This window comes from Onychomys torridus, chromosome 2 (assembly GCF_903995425.1).
Source record: "Onychomys torridus chromosome 2, mOncTor1.1, whole genome shotgun sequence".
Taxonomy (NCBI): Eukaryota; Metazoa; Chordata; class Mammalia; order Rodentia; family Cricetidae; genus Onychomys; species Onychomys torridus.
This window is the reverse complement of record NC_050444.1, coordinates 104,187,919-104,207,496: the sequence shown is the minus strand read 5'-3', so window position 1 is coordinate 104,207,496 and position 19,578 is coordinate 104,187,919. Positions and strand designations below refer to the sequence as shown.

The window sequence follows — 19,578 nt, the reverse complement described above, 5'->3', positions numbered from 1 at the left end:
TGGCCCTGAACTTTCCATCTTCCTGCCTTAGCCTCTCAAGCAGGGGGATTACAGGTATGTATTATACTTGATTTTGGTTATTTCATAAACAAATCTTATTCATACATGGTTTCTAAGGAATATGAATCAATGAAGGTCACCAAAAATTAAAACATACTACTCAGTCATTCATGGATACAATCTCAAATCTTTTATGATTTGTGTAAACAAATGGCTCCAGAAATCTAGTTAGAAAAACCGTGAAATCAATTGAAAGGTGGAGGCAGGAGAATAAGGAGTTCAAGTCATTCTTAGTAATGTAGCAAGTTCAAAGCCAACATGGGTCACAAGAGACTTTGGCTCAAAAGAAACCTTGAACAGTAACAAAAAAGCCTTACGGATACTAAACTATTCAGAAAAACTGTAAAGCAAGAAGACATAGTGTACCACTATATATAAATCCATAGCTTTTTAATAAAGCTAATTGTATCCTGTTCATTTAGCTAAAACAAACTGTTGTGGAATATTCCCTTATACTATGTGAAGATGTGTCACTGTAATTGGTTTAATAAAAAGCTAAACAGTCATTAGCTAGGAAGGAGGTATAGGCAGGACTTCTTGACAGAGCTCTGGGAAGAAGAAAGGCAGAATTGTCAGCTAGATGCAGAGGAAACAGACATTAGGAGGAGATGAGAAAGCCACATGGCAACACGTACATGAATAGAAATGGGTTAATTTAAGTTATAAGAGCTAGTGGGACAAGCCTAAGCTATAGGCTGATCTTTCATAATTAATAATAAGTTTCCATGTTTTTTATGAGCAGGCATGCCAAAGAAAAATCCACCTACAACAAACAAACAAACAAAAAGCCAATAAGACCTAGAAAGGTAAGGATACATTCTTAACACTTAACAGGCTCAGAGAGAAAAGTAAATCAAGCAAGGAGACACCACAGAGGAAAGACAGACATAGACACACAGACACACAGACACAGACACACAGACACACACACACACACATCTGTCTGTATCAGATTACTTTGAGCTAAAAACCCAATTATTATGAAGTTAAACCAATGTGTTTTTTTTTTTAAGGTAGCATATAAAACAAAACTTTACCTTCTCAATGCAGTCATCAAAAAATGCCAATCCAGTATCTTTATCACTTACAAAACTGCATTCTTCAATGAAACGAATAAAAATCTGTGTTTTGGATAAAAGGGTATAGAATTTTGTATAGGCTCGATCCCGACTTTTTAAAAAACCTGAAAAAACAGAATTATAACAAATTTTAAAGAGGAACTAATCATATCAAACATTATTTTATACTCATCTATATTATATTACCTTTATACAAACCCACATTTATGGAAATTTCTAATAATCATGTAAAGCTCTTCCTGCCTGATTCAACTATGAAAACCCCAGATACTAATCTCAATGAACTACAAATTTTCTAAGGAACCTCAGCCCTACATCCTCAAACAGAAACTCTCTCAGCTGGGTGTGGTGGGGCACACGTTAAGTCCCAGTACTACTGAAAAAGAGGCAGGTGGATCTCTGAGTTCCGAATTCAGCCTAGCATGGTCTACAGAGCAAGTTCTTGGACAGCCAGATCTACATAGAGAAACTTTATCTCAAAACTAAACCAAACAAATAAACATTCTTCTCTGAGACTCTAAAATTCTATATATTTAAAGGGCTGTATTTTGGTGCTATGTGGCAAAATTACTAAACTTAAATCCTTAATAATCAAGTCTCCAGATCCATACTGTTTATTTCAGTAACCATGCATGGTAACACACCACCTTAAATGCAACTATTGGAACTGTACTGTAAATTATAAAACACATAATGCATTTCAAAGACAATATGAAAATAAAGAATGTAAAGCTATTTCATTAATAATTTAAAATTTTTGATTGTATGTTGAAATGATACTGCTTGGGACATGTTAGAGGAAATGTAGTTATAATTAATTTTTCTTAGTTGTTACATGTTTATTGTGGCTACTAAAAATTTAAAACCATATTGTAGCTCACATGGTATTTCTACTAGGCAGAGTATCTCTTGATACAATCAAAATCTCCAAAAAGTAGATGTAACTGTTAAATAACAACACAGTGATATAGCAGCTCATACATGTGAATCTAGGCAGTTCCAAAGTTGTCAACAGTTACAGGAGAAATGATAGCCTGTTTGCACTTTAAATGAAGTGGATAGGGCAAACAAAAGCACTGAAGTTAATGACACCCATGTGAAGGTGGTGTTGTCGCAATCTAGCAGAGTCACTGTGTCAAGGGTAAACAAGGGTGAATGTTGCTTTCTAGAAGTACTTTGACCCTGAAGAATCATTGTGGGAAGCAGTGATTGTTTTCTGCGATTTGTAGTACTGTTTTTCTGAGGGGAGTGTTATAGTTTTTGCATGATTTTGGTCTTAAGATGCTCTGGCACACCTGAGGCGTGCTGCAAATGATAATGTAATAAGGACTAAGTAGCAAGGGCATGTGATGTTCCTTTAGAGAAACATATAGATTAGATTAGGGACATAAGGAAATACTTTTCCTGAAAAAAACTTTTTTAATATCGATCAATAAATACGCCTTTGTACAGCTGTTTGAGGGTCAGTTCATCAGAGCCTGGACCTTCCTGCTGCCACATAGGCATAAAAATTTCATCTGCGAGTGACCTCTTTCCTTGACCCACTCACTCAACACAGAACACCCCAACACAGAGATTTTGTTTGCATAAAAAGTTAAGCCAAGGCCACTATCCGAGTCCTACCCATTCTTCACTTTGTTATGTCTTCAGGAAAGATCTCTTACCAAGTTAGCCCTTTCATGTAATCAGCCCTGTAATTCATAATTGTAGTACTCTGTTGTCTAAAGTCTGCATTCTCTAAAAAATGTTGTACTATTTATATAAAACCTCAGATCAATGTCATTCTCAGAGAAAGACAGGAGAGACCACTACTGTCCGCAGAGGTTAATATTCTTAGACTGTCATTTAAGGCAACTAGTAACCTTAATATAATCTTAAATTTGATCTTCCATTTAATCTTTTAACATTTACATTTTTTGGGGGGGGACACAGACATACTGTTATGAGCTGGACTGCTTCCCCCTCAAAAAACCAAAGAAACAAAGAAAAACCCTTATATGCTAATGTCATAACTCCTATTATTTTAAATATGACAATATTTGGAAACAAAGTCTTTAAAATCAATTACAGACTTAAAATGGAGTCATTGGATGGGTCCTTCTCTGTGAGACAATTGGTGTCCTATGAAAGGAAATTTAGACCCAAAGTAGTAATAAACAGCCATCTATAGGCCAAGAAGAGAGGCCTCAGAAGAAACCTTGATCTCAGCCTAGCTACCAAACTATCACAAATAAACCAGCCCCTGACACTTGCCGACTGCAGCCCCAGGAAGCAACTCTGCAAGCTTGTGGGTCCTGAGGTTTCTTCCATTTCTTCACCACTATGGTACTAGCTACTACTGTTAACACTGAAGGAACCGTTACTAGCTGCTCTCCTCAGATTCTTATGCCATCTGTACAGCTGTACACAACACCCTCATTTTGTTAGGAGACATGAAGGCCTAAGCACATCTTTACAAATGGCCAAGAAGAAATTCTAACTCAGATGTGACTTTGTGGATGCCTACAAAATATTTTCAGTTTGATAATGACGTCTTCCAAACTACTCATTTGAAAGAATGCTGCCAGGTGGTGGAACATGCCTTTAATCATAGCACTCAGGAGGCAAAGGCAAGATCTCTTTGAGTTTGAGGCTAGCCTGGTCTACAGAGTGAGTTCCAGGACAGTCAGAGCTACACAGAGAAACCCTGTTTCGAAAAACAAAATGCAATCACTAAACAATGTATGTTTCCTCCAGGAACAAAGTTACAGTTTACAAAATGAATAAAAACTGGTGGCTTCAGTCTGTAAATTAATTGTTGGGGAGTCTTTTAAAAGTACAAACTGCAAAGCTGAGGGAAGAAAGGCAGGTGAGTCGCAGATGTGTCTTCCTGAGATAACTTGACTATTTGGGATTGTGAATGCACGTAACACATTGGACTTCAAATCAGACACCTTCAATTTCAGATTTTTAAGGGAAAATAATGGGGTATAAATTTTTAAAATTCGGGGGCTGGAGAGATGGCTCAGAGGTTAAGAGCACTGATTGTTCTTCCAGAGGTCCTGAGTTCAATTCCCAGCAACCACATGGTGGCTCACAACCATCTGTAATGAGATCTGATGCCCTCTTCTGTATACATAATAAATAAATAAATAAATCTTTAAAAAAATTTTTTTTTAATTCTCTACTAATAGAGGTAGGTTACAGAATATGGAAATTCCTTACATTTGAATATGAATTTCTATGGATGTATTAAATATGTCGGAAATACCTTTGACTTCAGTGAAAGCAACTGTGACTTCACTGACACTCACCCTGTCGATCAAACAATGAATCCACAGCTGTGGCTTTATTTGAAGGCGCTTCTGTGATTGGTCTCAGATACGACCTATACCCTTTTAAAACAGATGCCATAAATCGCAAAAACGTCTCTTGGATTTCCATCTCAAGCTGTGTCATCTTTTTTTGCCAAGAGAAATCTGCTTCAATTGGAGTCATCTCAATGGCTGAACTTTCCTGAGTTTTTCGGTGAACTGACAACAGAAGTAAAAACAAACCAAGGCATTACTCTAGAACACCTGTTTATACAATGACTGAACGATAAAGAAGAAAATAGTCAAAGCCCACAACTTCCTCTTTCTTTCTCTCTTTCTTGTTTTGTTTTGTTTCCGAGAGTCTTGCTATATTCTAGCTATATAACCCAGGCAGGCTTCACGCTCAACATCTTGCTGTCTCATCCTTCCTAAGTGCTGGGGTAACTCAACTGCACAGTTGGAACCAGCCCAGATAAACATGAGATCCAGTCTCAAAAATCCTATACAACCAAACAGCCAGGATAGGGACATGACTCAGACAGTAGAGTGCTTACCTAGCCCAGGGTCCACTCCCCAGAACTACACAAACTGGGCCAGTACCTTCCATCTATCTGGAACCCTAACACTTGGGAGGTAGAGACAAAAGGATACGGAGTTTGAAGTCACTTTTAGTTCCCAAGACAGAGAGTAGCAAGGAGGGCAGGGTACAGAGAAAATGCTAAAAAAAGAAATCATTAACTACACATTGTTTATGTCTGTTATGTAATAACTTATTAAGCAGCACACAATGTTTAAATTAACAATTACCTTATTTTAATTATCTTATTCTCTCATTTAAAATACTTTTGTAGGGGAGAGGCAGAAACAAAAGGATCACAAGTCCCAGGCCAACTTGAGCTATATAGCAAAGACACTGTCTCAACAGCAAAAAGGAGTTAGAGATGGGTCAGTGGTAAAGAATGCATACTGTTCTTGCACGGGACCAACCATGCACACTAAGCAGCCTAGGGATCTGACACCCTGTTCTGTGTTCTACAGGTACCCACACATGCATGCACATGACACACACACACACACACACACACACACACACACACACACACATTATTAGAAATAAAATACTAAAAAGAGACTGACAGAGAGAATTCATTTGTGGTCAGTGCCCTACTCCCCCCTCACATTCACCTGAGCAGAGCTGGGGATACAGCCTCCTCAAGGTCCCAAGCAGACTTTTGCATGGCTTTTTGGGAAGCTGCTTCCAGTTTATGTTCTTCTTTTCATCAGATCTATTAAATCAGAATTAGAAAATCTGTTATTTATAATGCATTTGTACTAAACAAAATTCTTATGTCAAAGTTAAAGGGCATTTTTTTATGCACTGAAGACAGACACAGGGAGTGAGATGCTTTTAGGATGCTTCTCTTTCCTTTTCAACAGACCTTAGTCAATGTGGCTGCCTCCATCTAGGCCTCCAACAGCCTTCCCCACTGGAGTAAGTAGTACAACACTGACCTGAAGTCTGACTTCCAAAGTTACAATAAATATTATAATATTTTAAGGGTTAAACTAACTGACTTGAGATATTAGCCTATTTGCAGACCTCTAAAATACTATATGCCCAAACCAAGAACTAGAATTTAACAAAGAAGTAAACTACACTTAGTTCACTGCATTCCTCACAGAGGTGTAAAAAGAAATCAAACACATTATTTAACATAGTCTATGACCATAAAAACATTTTTTTAAAAAAGACACAAATATAAGCTAAATAAAAGTTAAAATTTACAAAATTTTCTAATTCAGAAACATAAAATACAGTAGAGACAATGGTTTTGGAAAATGTTCTTCTACAACTCAGCGTGTATGTACGAGGCTTTCCAGTTTTCAGTGAATGGAAACCTACAGAAACACCACAGCCTCATCTGACCTAAGGCTTAGTTTTGGTCACAACCAAGTATGATGTTAGAACTAAGGAAAATAAAACTAAGACTCATTAGTGTTTGTTTAGCTTAGATTTTAAATGGGAAGAAGGTATTCCCCCTTCAATTACTACAGTCCAACCAAATATTGCCAGCACGGTCCAAGAAAGTCCAAGTCGAAATTCACTTCTAATATTCCCAGGGTGGTAATACCACCAGCACAGAAGCAAATATAGTGTCCTCCCTGGAAAGATAACTGACTAAGGGCTGTAACAATTCCCATGGCCCATGTACTGTTAAAAGACATACTGTTAAAAAAAACAAACAAAAAAACTAAAAACATACTGTAGCTGGGTATGAGGACAAATACCTATGACTTAGGAAGCAAAGAATGGAGAACCACCCCAAGTTTAAGGACAGCCTGGTCTATAGCAAGTTCCAGGCCAGCCAGGGACACACAGTAAGATCTTTCCTTTTTGTTTGTTTTATTTCTGTTTTTTGAGACAGGGTTTCTCTGTGAACAGTCCTGGCTATCTTAGAACTCGTTTTGTAGACCAGTCTGGCCTCGAACTCACAGAGATCTGCCTGCCTCTGCTTCCTCAGTGCTGAGATTAAAGGTATATGCCACGACAGACCTGTATAAGATCTTTCTTGTAAATAAGTAAGGAAATAAATAAGATGTCAAATCAACTATGAAACCATCATGTGTTTAAAATTGATAACATGCCACATTTAACTCTAATCAAGTATTTTCACTTGGTGTAATCACGTAGTATTTATAATGCTACTTTTTAAATCCCCAAATCAACACTGCCATCCCTGTTAGTATTATCACTACCAGTTTGACTATCTATCTGACTTTAAAAAAACAAGCACACACTTTGAAAGTCTGTTACTCAAATTTCTTCTCTCTAAAATGACAATGATAATGTACCTGATGTATAGGAGGAAACTGCCATATGTTCACATTCCATGTTCTGTCTAACGAAGGGACCATCAACTATAAAACTTGTATTTTTATAGTCATAAGAGAAAAGATGTTGGGATGAGTGTATGGTACATACCTGTAATCCTAGCACTTGAGAAAGCACAAAGATCAGTTCAAAATCACCCTTGGCTACTGCAGCTAGCTCAAATTCAGGGCCAGCCTGGGATATGTGATACTTTCAAAAACAAAATTTTACAGCTACCTATGAGGCTCAGTGGTAGAGATCAGATCTAACTCACACCAGACCCTGGGTTCAATTTCCACGAGAAAGAGGGAAGAAGTGTAGGAAATGAGGGAAGCTGAATTCATGAAGTGATTTACTTCTTCCAAGTTGTCTATAAATCTAGATATACATAATAATGAGCCACTATAGCCACACAGTTTCAAAAGACATTGGTGTATCCATTTCAGTATATTTTAACTTTAAATTTTTGTGGGGTTATTTGAGGCAATGGCTCACTTCATAGCTAAGGCTAACCTGGACCTCACTATGTAGAGCCCAGGATGGTCTCCAACTCATGGTGATCTTCCTCTTTAATCTCCCAAGTACTGGGTTTACAAGCATAAGCTACCATACCTGGCTTTAGTATTATTTTTAGCAAATGTTTTCTTCCCTTCATACAACTATTCTTTCAGTTCATATACAGGTATTGTCCCAAACAACTGCACTACAGTGACCACAAGGGCCTGGAGAGAGGGTCTCAGGTAGCATAGGTTGGCTCCAAAGTCATCATAGAGTAGAGGGTCCATGAATTTCTGATCCTGCTGCCTCTGCTACTTGAGTGCAGAGATTACAGGCATATGCCACTATAGCATATACTCAGTAAAGGAGAGGAAAAACAAGGCTTCAAAAGAATGCTAAGCAAACCCTCTACCAACCAAGCTACATCCCCAGCCTCCAATTTTTTTTATCTACACCATTTCCTGCCAATTCAACTTATTTCTAGATGTTTCTAAATAGCTCTAATTATATATGATGGAAACTACCCATGGGAGATAATAAAGATGGATCACTTACACATATATCATGTTCGTATCCAAGTCAATGCAAACAACATCTTGTGGTGGGTCATGCAGATCAAAGTACCTCGAGTCCACTCCAACTATAAATGGTAAAGGTGCGCTAAGCACTCCAGCCAGTGAAAGAGGACAAAGGGGGATATATGGGCACTGCCACTGAAATGGGAAGATCATCTAGGGAAAAGGTTTTAAAAATTAACCAAATTCAAATCTGCAATGACAATTACACAATTAACTAGTACTGAAAGGGACCAGTGAAAAGCAACGCAATCTATGTTTTAACTTTAAATTTCATTCCAAAATTGACACTACTACAAGAATAATATTGATCTCAGCATACTTAAAATCCTAACAGCTCTTTGCAAGTTAATTCTTCTGATGGCTATACAAATCCCACATGCTTTATTTTATGGAGAATCAAAGCAGAGATGACACTGCCTCCCAAATCATAAAAAAACTTATGTTTTTATAAACTTAGGCATTTTGCCCACTAATGAACTCTGACCAAAATCAAACTAAATGCATGAGAGAGGGTGGGGCTTGGGAGGGACAAATTAATGTGGGGCGGGGGTTAAGTTCAATGGTGGAGTGTTTGCTTAGCATACTTAACATCTTTGGGTTCTATCTCAAGTACCACATTAAAATTTAAATATAACAAATCATTAAAACTAAGGAATCTTTTGAGAATCACTTGAAGATCTAACAAAAACATTTTCGATACTTCTAATAAACATATAAAAGAATTCAACTTCAGTGAAGCTTGACCTCTACAAAATATAGTTGATATAAAATATTCTCTGAGAATCTTAAATAAAAAGTCACGCATAATGAGTTCTTTTAGTGGCAGATCTCTGTGGCTGGCTAGCCAATTAGCATAGCCAGTGAGAGAGATGGTCTCAAAAAAAAAAAAAAAAAAAAAAAAAATGGAATGTGGACTGTACCAGAAATGAATGACATCAGAGGTTTGTCTCTGGTCACCATACACATATACCCTCATCCACATAAACACATGAACATGCACAAACAAACATATATACACAAAAAAGTTAATAGGAGTTTTAATTTACAAATTTCTATCTTAATTGGGGTGTGTGTGTATGTGTGTGTTGGGAGGTTTTTTTGTTTTTTGGTTTTTTTTGGGTTTTGGGTTTTTTGAGACAGAATTTCTTTGTGTAGTTTTGCGCCTTTCCTGGAACTCGATTTGTAGACCAGACTGGCGTCGAACTCACAAAGATCCACCTGGTTCTGCCTCCCGAGTGCTGGGATTAAAGGCGTGCACCACCATTGCCCGGCCGTGTTGGGAGTTTTTTTGTTTGACTTTGCTTCTGTTTTTAAAAACAGTTTTAATAGGTTGAAAAAACAGACTAAGGGTGTGAAGAGATGGCTCAATGCTTAAGAGCACTTGCTGCTCTTGTAGAGGACCTAGATTCCGTTCCTAGAACCCATATTGAGAGGTTCACAACTATGGGGGCCCACAGAGGCTATCTAGTGAGACCTTACTAGGGTCAGAGAATCTGGGCTTGTTTTACCCAGCAGGGCTGCATAATGGAACGATATGAACATGGGCATGGTTACCAGGTGTTTGCAAGGGTCTACACTTGGCTGTAAGGTGTGCTTTGATCTTGCAAGGGGAAGGTCTTTTGCCTCTCCCCTTGGCACTGTTTAAAAAGCCCTTTTCAATAAACAAAGAGAGGGCTGGGTATTGACCTAGGCCCTCCTTAAGCTATCCTGTGTCTCTTTCTCCTCATCATCTGCTGTGGATATCACTCTGTGTAAATAAAGTTCTGATTGGCCAGTGGCCAGGCAGGAAGTATAGGCGGGACAAGAGAGAAGAGAATTCTGGGAAGTAGAAGGTGGAGAGAGACACCAACCGCCGCCATGAAAAACAACATGTAAAGACACTGGCAAGCCACAAGCCATGTGGCAAAGTATAGACTAACAGAAATGGGTTAATTTAAGAGTAAGAGCTAGATAATGGTAGGCCTGAGCTAATGGCCAAACAGTTTAAATAATATAAGTGTCTGTATGATTATTTTATACATGATCTGTGGGACCACGGGAGCTTGGTGGAACCTGGAGAAGCTCTCCAACTACAAATGGCGCCCAACGTCGGGCACGAACCCACGACCCTGAGATTAAGGGTCTCATGCTCTACCGACTGAGCTAGTGGGCGCTACCGCAACAATCATCTAGGTCTATCTTTCTGATATTTCCTCATTACTCTCTCCTCCCCGCAAGAACCTTTCAAAAGGTAGAAGCAGGTCAGAGCTGGATTCCCATGGTCCCCTCCACACAATCTCCTGTAACTCCAGCTCCAGGAGATCTGAAGGCTTTCTCTGGCCTTCATGGGTACTAGCCCATATATACACAGACACAAACACATAAAAACAAATCTTAAAAAAAAAGACTAATTATTATTTTTTGGTTCACATAGTTACCTTCCTAACCAATGTACTGTAATAACTACAAAGGGTCATTCAAAAAATATTTTCTATGAGACAGAACATTGTATAGTATAGCTGGCTTCAAACTCACTATGTGATGGAGAATGACCATGAATTTTACCTTCACTCATCATCACCCATCCCAAAGAAATACTATACCACCACCCTGCCAGGCATTACAGATTATTATTCAAGACTGTGGCTTCTGTACTCAACAACTATATACTTAACAGGTACACAAGCATTTATTAGATGCTAAGTACTCTTAGACAATGAGACCACAGTATCAATAAAACAGACCACTGCCCTCCTACTTTCAGTCTAGAATATTAGTCTACTTTTTTTTATAAAACGCTGAGTATTTTAGGCCTCACAGCCTTTGTAACAACTACTTAATTCTGCTATTGTACAAGAAAACAGTAAAAGGTAATAAGTCAATAAGTAGCCTATGTTTCAATAAAACTTTATTACTCGTACTATTCCTGGTAGACATGAACTGGCAGGCCAGACTTGTTCTGTCTGTTGCTGCCTACTCTGACAGGAAGAGGGAGAAAAGAAACATAATAAAGTATATACTCTATTAGAAAGTAAATAATACTGTGGGAAAAGAAAAAGACTCTCAGGAACATGGCTAGAGTTCAGAGCAGGTTATACTAGCACAGACAACATGCGCTGCATTATTAAAATACAACACCTGAAACACGAACGTAAGTGTTCCAGGAATAAAGCAAGAAAGCAGGTGACAAGCATGGCAGCTCTCACCTCTAATCCCAACACAGGAGAACTGCTAAAGTTCAGACCTGTACCAACCTGGTAAGTTCCAGGTCAACGTCAGCTGAGTGTGAGCCTGTCTTTTAAAAAGGGCAAAACCAGGGGTGGAGGAATTAGTACATTCTTGCAGACAACTGAGTTTGGTTCCAGGCACCCATATCTAATGGCTCAGAACCATCTGTAACTCCAGCTCCAGGGGATCCACTGCCCTTTTCTGGCCTCCCCAGGCACCGACACTCATGTGTCCAGGTACACACATACCCCCTCCCCACACACACACACAGAGCAACAAAAAATTCAGCACAATCTGATTTCTAAATGCAGTAAGAAAGTATGACAGTGTTTTAAGTGGAACTTGACTTTACTTGTGATGTACCCAAAAGCTAAGCATTTTATATTACCCTATTCGCAATAAAGCTGTATGTATAACTAAAGAAAAGTTAAAATGAGAAATCAACCATGTAATTAATTTGCATAATTTAAAATAAAATCAACTAGAGTTTCTTTGGTGTTTTGTTTTGTTCTGCCTTATTATTAATTTATTTATTTGAAGCAGAATCTCTTTTTTTGTTTGTTTTTTTTTTTGGGGGCGGGGGGTTGAGACAGGGTTTCTCTGTGTAGTTTTTGGTGCCTTTCCTGGATCTCACTCTGAGACCAGGCTGGCCTTAAACTCACAGAGATCGGTTGAGGCAGGATCTTGATATATATGTATTTCTGTCTCAGCCTTCCAAGTGCTGTGATACCGTGTAGCAACTTTCTTCAAATTGAAACAATTTCCCTGGAGAAATCAGAGTCAAGAGATTCCAGGCCGGGAAACCGACTCAGCCTCAGTAAACAACTGCACCAGCTCACTAATCTGACCTGTCGTGCTGCCTGTAAATCCTGCAGAGATGGCTAGGGTTCCAGTACTGTGGGCTGTCCTGTAGGCCACAGCGGGCACTTCCATGCTGCAGCTGCCTGTGAGCTGTCCTGTAGGCCACAGCGGGCACTTCCATGGTGCAGCTACCTGTGAGCTGTCCTGTAGGCCACAGCGGGCACTTCCATGGTGCAGCTACCTGTGAGCTGTCCTGTAGGCCACAGCGGGCACTTCCATGGTGCAGCTACCTGTGAGTTGTCCCAGTCAGCTGACTGATTTCCAAGTTGGACTTTGGAAGGTTTGCCCCTCCAGTCTCTTCTTGGATCCCTATGACAATGACCAGACCTTTACGTGTGCCTCCCCAGGAAACATGGGACTACAGGTAGACACCACCAGCCTCTACTTACAAGCTTTACTGTTATGTAATAAGTAAGTATTTACTCTCTGGAGAACACTAAAATATTAAAAATTAGAAACTGACTTCTTTTTCTCAAACAAAAGTCACCTTTGTTTTCTTCATACATCCAAATTACATTCATATTAGGCTGACTGGGCTGGAACTGAAAAGATGCTTTCTGTAAAGAAGAGTACAGATCCTCTAGTAGTAAGTCTATACTTACAGCAACAACAGCCTCAGCTACCCCAGTCAGGACAGCTGGCCTAAGAGAATGCAGCAGAATTTTACTCTCAAGCAAAACCAGCAGCAGCAATGTTGCACAATTCTCGGGACCCAAATTCATCAGTAAGGTACTAAAGTTGGCTCCACTAAAAACAGAAAAAGAAAGGGTTGTAAACTACTTTGCCAAAATATACCAAGATTTACTTCCTAAACAAGTTAACAATTTCAATGTGTAACTTAGCAATGAGAAATAGAGTGTAGCTAACTAATGAGGTAGTATATGGTGTGATTCAAATGAGTACTTATTAAGGAAGATTTTCTGAAGCCCAAACATTTGAGCCGAGTTCAAAGGAGCAGAGGCAAGGGTGTGAGGGGGCTGGGAGACAGCATTTGTAAAGGCTCAGGAGAAAGCTAAGGGAGCATGTGAAAACAACAAGAGAGTAGGCTAAAGAGAAATGACTGACTCAGTTATCCTTGTACTCCTAAGAGACGCACTGGCTGCAGGGTGGATTAAAAACTGAAGGAGTGAGGGTAAGGAATAATTAAGAGGCTAATAATCAAACAGTCCAGAGAGTAGTCTGGATTGGTGAGGCAGATGAAGAGCAACAAAGGGGTATGCAGGAGATTAACACCAGCTCACCAGGAACATTTACTTACAAACTGCATATGGGAAGGAAGGACAAGAGGTAAGCACTTTCTGTGTCAGATCTTATAATTCTGGGTTTTGTGGAACACGTGTACATGCCCCTGTGCACATGCGGTATGTGGACATGCATTTGGTGGTCAGAAGACAGCCTCAGGTGTTGGGCCTCAGCACCTTCCATCCTTTGTTTGCAGAAAGGTCTATCCTTGGCCTACACTTCACCAAGTGGGCTACCTGGCTGGCCAGTGAGCTTCCAGGATCCACTTGTCTTTGCTTCCTGTCTGGCCTCTGCTGGGGTTACAGGCACGTACCACCCACCCATGCTTTCCATGTGGGTTCTGTGGACAATTCAGATCCTCACACTTACACAGCAAATGCTTCACCTGCTAAGTCATTTCCCCAGCCTTGAATTCTCTCAAGTGCTAGACCACCCACCGGTATCAAGGATGACAATACTAAGTAAGGGAAGCCTACCTTTACCTAGCTACACCACCCACCGGTATCAAGGACGGCAATACTAAGGGAAGCCTATCTGATAGATAATTACATGTTCACACGGTTGGGCTTTCCCGGTGGACCACCTATTTCCGGTGTAGAATAGCCATCTCCGGGTCAGACATCTTGCGGGACCAGGACTCTGTGGCTTTACGTGGTTGCGTAAAGCGCCCGGGGGCACAGCCATGTAATCTACGCGCATGCGTGGAGTGCCCACAGGAGTCCCTGTACGCATGCTCGGCCCAACCTTTAAAAAGCCGGAGCCATCTTGCATGAGCCCCCTCTCTCCTTATCTCCTCACCCACGTGTGTTTCACGCAGGCCTGTCACCTCTGTCCTCTTTAATAAAACTCTCCCGTGGTCTTGTCGTGTTCGGGACGTGTTCCTAGCGCCTCATAAGTACTAACACTACCTTTACCTAGCTACACCACCCACCGGTATCAAGGATGGCAATACTAAGGGAAGCCTACCCTTATCTAGTTTGTCAGCCTGCCACTAAAGTACTCTACCTTTTCTTCTTTTCTTTATTGGAGATTGACTCAGGGCTTGTGTAAGCTAAGTAAATGCTCTTCAAGTACTACTACAGGTACCCACAGCCTTTTATTTTAAGACAGGTCTCACTAGGTTGCCCAGGCTAGCCTTAAATTTACAATCCTCCTGCCTCAATCTTCTAAGATGCTAGGATTACAAGCTTATGCCACCATGCCTGGCTCAGTAAAGTAGTTTAAAGTATTCTGACTTAAGCAAATAAATATAGCATGTAAAATACTATCAAATGAGATGAGGGTGTGGCTTTTAAGGCCCAACATACATAAGGTCCTGGGTTCTATCCACGACAAATTAACAACAACAAGCAAACAAAGCAAGCAAATGAGCAAACCATTATTACCTCAGTGGTAAAGGTGTGGAAACAGGTTGTGATAATATTAACGCATCATGGACTGACAGCTTAAACAAACAAAAATTAGATAAATTAGCCAAATCAATTTTATGGTCTCAATATTTAAATAAGGGTAAAACAGAAAACTGTTTAATATGCAGAAAGGTATATAATTTTAAGCACACTGAGATATAAACGGTAGTGGTAATTACTCAGAGATATTTGTACTAGTTCTTAAACTGCTGACTGAATTTTGACCTAGTTAATAGGTTAAATGCAGGTATGTAAAAATTTGGAACAATTTTTATAGGAACCTCAAATTTATTCACTCAACAGACTAGTTAATCATTTGTAGTTGTTTAGTACAAATTAATACTTGCTGAACCAAAATACATTCAAGACCAACAGTGTCTGGCTTAATCCTGCTATAGAGTATAGATAATATCTTAGAAATATGAAATGGATCGTTTCATTAGACTAGTGCTACTCAGTGTCAGTTTGTAAACAATTATGATTCAGGAAGAGACAGAAAATAAAATAGAAAGCTAGATATTTAGCAACTTTCACAGCAACCTGATCTGATTCCCACAGCCAAGAAGTCAGTCTATGGAATCTTGTTTTTACTGACCCTTCATAGTGTCACAAGCTGTGCACCTGCCAGGGCCTGAGAGAGAGGCAGGTTGTTCAGCACAGTCTGAAGCACTGTTTAAACTCTTTTAATTATCCCCTTAAATAAAATTTAAATACTCAGCATTTAAATTTTTTTTTGAGCTGAGGATCGAACCTAGGCAAGTGTTCCACCACTGAGTTAAATCCCCAACTCTGCATTTAAATATTAAAATACTAAATATTATCTGCTACTCTGATACTAGGAACATGGGTTTACATTACTAAATTTAGTTACGCAACGGCCAAGCATGGACCAATAAAAACATGTAACTTATGATGCCATGAATCGTAAGTCATACTTACTCCAGTTCTATTCACCTGGGGTCTAAAATACGATTAGGAAAAGAAATGTTCAGTAAAGCTACTAAATAATGAGACAGTCAAAACTCCATAAACACATAGCACTTCATCTCAAACTCAAAGAACTTGGCATGAACTGACATGAAAAGACTTTTTCTCATTACCTGTACAAGGATTCTTGGTCTTTGTGGTGAAGGAAAAGGGATGTTTTGCATAAAGTGTGAGATGTGCCTAGAAAAGATGGTGAAATGCATACCACGTTACTCTTCTTAAACATATCACAGATTTTAGCAAACCTTTCATTCCACTATATATGATCCCAATGGAAAAATCATTTAAAACTGAGCTAAAGAAATAAATGTTTATCAAGCATGGTGGTGCTTTTTTTTTGTTTTGTTTTGTTTTGTTTGTTTCGAGACAGGGTTTCTCTGTGTAGCTTTGGAGCCTGTCCTCGATCTCACTCTGTAGACCAGGCTGAACTCAAACTCACAAAGATTTGCCTGCCTCTGCCTCCAGAGTACTGGGATTAAAGGCGTGCGCCACCACTGCCCGGCTGGTGGTGCATTCTTGTAATTCTGGTATTTAAAAGGCTGAAGCAGGAGGATTACTACAAGTTGAAAACTACCCTGGGCTGCATAGTGAGTTCTAGGCCAGCTTGCACTACAGAGTAAGATCATGTCTAATAAAACCAACAAAAACACTATTTTCATCAGGAAAACAGTAACATAAAAATAGCTCTCCCCTAAAACAAACAAACAAATAAATGGATGAAAATAAACAAAGAAAGAAAGAACTATAGTTCTCATAAAGTAAAAAAGCCAATTTGGGAACTGTAGAGACTGCTCAGGAGCTAAGACCGGCTACCTGCTTGAGAAAGACCGAGTTCAGCTCATAGCCATCTGGTGGCTCACAACCACCTGTATCTCTAGCTCCAAGAGGTCCAAAGCACATCTTCTGGCCTCCACAGGCAACCCCATGCATGAGGTGTACACATGTATACTCACACACTCAAATAAAATAAATATTTTTTTTAAAAAAAGCTATTTGTGCCAGGCGGTGGTAGTGCATGCCTTTGATCCAAGCACTCTGGGAGGCAGAGGTCAGTCTGATCTACAAAACAAGTTCCAGGATGGCCTGGGTTACACTGAGAAACCCTGTCCCGAAAAACAAAAAACAAACAAGCAAGCAAGCAAGCAAACACTACTGTTACAGTCCTGGTTATCAGTGACAATATAAAGAAATATAATTAAGGAATTTAAACCTAGATTTATTACTAGAACTTTAGACAAACCACCCAAATGCTGTTTCTCTACATAGAAACAATGTTTCTCAAGTTTCTCCAGAGTTTTATGCTCTTAGGAGAGACGTAGAATTTACCTTAACAGAAGAACAAGAATCACATTGATCTCGAGTCCGTTGCAAAAATCATAGACTCTCAATTGTCCACAAACTTGCTAACTTGTCAGCAGTTAAATTTTACCTCATTTTAATTAATCTGACAACCGAAAGTTAAATGTAAAACTACAAACTACTAACTTGCATTCTGGGAATAAAGTGGAAACTCTATTTTTCATACCAAATTTTGATATTGTGATGACTTTATACAGTTCTTGACCCTTCTACCTTTCTTGCTTTGTTACTAAAGTCTATTATTGTATACAGTAATAAACAGAAGCCAGCCAGGCGGAGGTGGCGCATGCCTTTAATCCCAGCACTCGGGAGGCAGAGCCAGGCAGATCTCTGTGAGTTTGAGGCCAGCCTGGTCTACAGAGCAAGATCCAGGACAGGCACCAAAACTACACAGAGAAACCCTGTCTCGAAAAACTGAATGAATGAATGAATGGATGGATAAACAAACAAACAAACAAATAAATAAATGCCATGTCCCATTAGAAATCAAAACCGTTTATAAATGACAGGGTTAGGTTTACAGAGATGGCTCAGTGGGTAAATGTGTCTGCTACCAAGCCTAACAACCTGAGTGTGATCACCCACAGCACACATGGTGAAAGAAAAGAATTGACGCTCACAAGTTATCCTGACCTCATGTGCCTTGGTGGTATGTGTCCATGTGTTTGTGCACAGACATACATGCACACAAACAGCAAGTTTTTATTCATTCCTTTATTTTGACTGATCTTCTGTTCATGTGTATGTCTGTACACGACATGTAGAGGTCAGAAGGTGGTATTGGATGTCCTGGATCTAGTTATGGATGTTGTGAGCTGTCATGAAGGTGCTGGAAATGGAACCCAAGTCTTCTGCAAGAACAAGTGCTTTTACCTGCTGCGCCATCCCTCTAGCCCCAATATACAGATTTAAAATGACAGGATGAAGGCTGTGAATACCTATAAAGTCCCTGAATTCAGAAACTAAGAGGCTTAGAAGTTTCCAGTCAGTCTGGGCTACAAAGGGAACCCTGGCTGAAAACAAAACAAAACACAAAGACTGCGTTCATGGCTCTATATCTATTTTTCTTGTCTATAAAACATATCCATGACAAAAAGAATTATGGAATATTCTGCCTTGTGCTAGAACCAAAATCACACAGTTAACATCAGTTAATTTACCTTTCTAATTTCCACATTAGTTTAGAGATGAATATTCATTATACCTAAATCATGTACTGGCCACTTACACAAAGCACGTGTATAAGTTCATTGTCTTGGTTTCTGAAGAATAAACAGGAAGAAGAGCACATACAACTATATAAGTTATTGCCTCACCCAAATTCTCAAAACAATCCTAAGGCCTATTTACCAAGACTCCCAAGTTCACAACCAATGACTTAGGTGGAGAAGGAACATATAAAAATAGGGTAACTATGATTCTCCTTCCCTTTCAACTCTGCTAAGTTAGCTAAACAATGAAATGAGCATTACATATCTTATTTCTACAGACATGACACCTCATCATTATACATACTTTTCAATGGGAAGAGGATGTGGTCCAGACACAGAAACTTTGTAGATAAACATAAGAAATTTCTTAAAAGCATCAAAGAAAGGCCAGTGTGAAAGCAAACAAATGCACTTGTTTGAATTGATGGGTTTGGAGACCACTTTTCTCTCCACAGGGGTCAACAGGCCCAGCTGCATAAGTTGTTTCTCTGTTAGAAGTTCTCGAGGATAAGGTTCATAAAACTGGATAGCAGCTCCATATACCTACAGTCAAAGAGTTGTAAGATTGAAGATTGTTTCTGAAAATTCCTCTTTTTCTACACATTTTCACTTTTTATATTTCATGCTGGAGATTAAACTCCAAACCTTAAGCATCCTAGCCAAGCACTCTACCAGTAGATCTACATGCCCAATGCTCTTTTTTTCTTTAAACAAGTATCTTCTGGGGCTACATACCAAACAGATAAATGAAATATCTCATCCCAAACGCAACCAGATTTTGATGCAAATCCATCTAGGATCCTCACACACGCTGTGATTATATATTTAAGCATATATTTTTTACAAAAAAAGTAAAAAAAAGGAAGGGAGGAAGGGAAAGAAAAGAAGAAAGGGCAACCTCCTGCAGTCGGGGTGGCTCATC

General features: G+C 39.3%; 1 protein-coding gene across 3 annotated transcripts in view; it reads right to left on the bottom strand.

Annotated features, from left to right (window-relative positions):
• The window catches only part of Dennd4c (DENN domain containing 4C), a 93,090-nt gene that overhangs the window by 39,325 nt on the left and 34,187 nt on the right, over positions 1-19,578 (bottom strand). For all 3 annotated transcript variants that reach the window (XM_036177551.1, XM_036177549.1, XM_036177550.1), the window contains 8 exons: positions 18,961-19,199; positions 16,200-16,266; positions 15,076-15,134; positions 13,051-13,195; positions 8,358-8,533; positions 5,618-5,718; positions 4,433-4,651; positions 1,098-1,243 (listed from right to left, as the gene is read on the bottom strand). In XM_036177551.1, the coding sequence (XP_036033444.1) occupies positions 1,098-1,243; positions 4,433-4,651; positions 5,618-5,718; positions 8,358-8,533; positions 13,051-13,195; positions 15,076-15,134; positions 16,200-16,266; positions 18,961-19,199 (1,152 nt within the window). The remainder of the gene's footprint in view (positions 1-1,097; positions 1,244-4,432; positions 4,652-5,617; positions 5,719-8,357; positions 8,534-13,050; positions 13,196-15,075; positions 15,135-16,199; positions 16,267-18,960; positions 19,200-19,578) is intronic.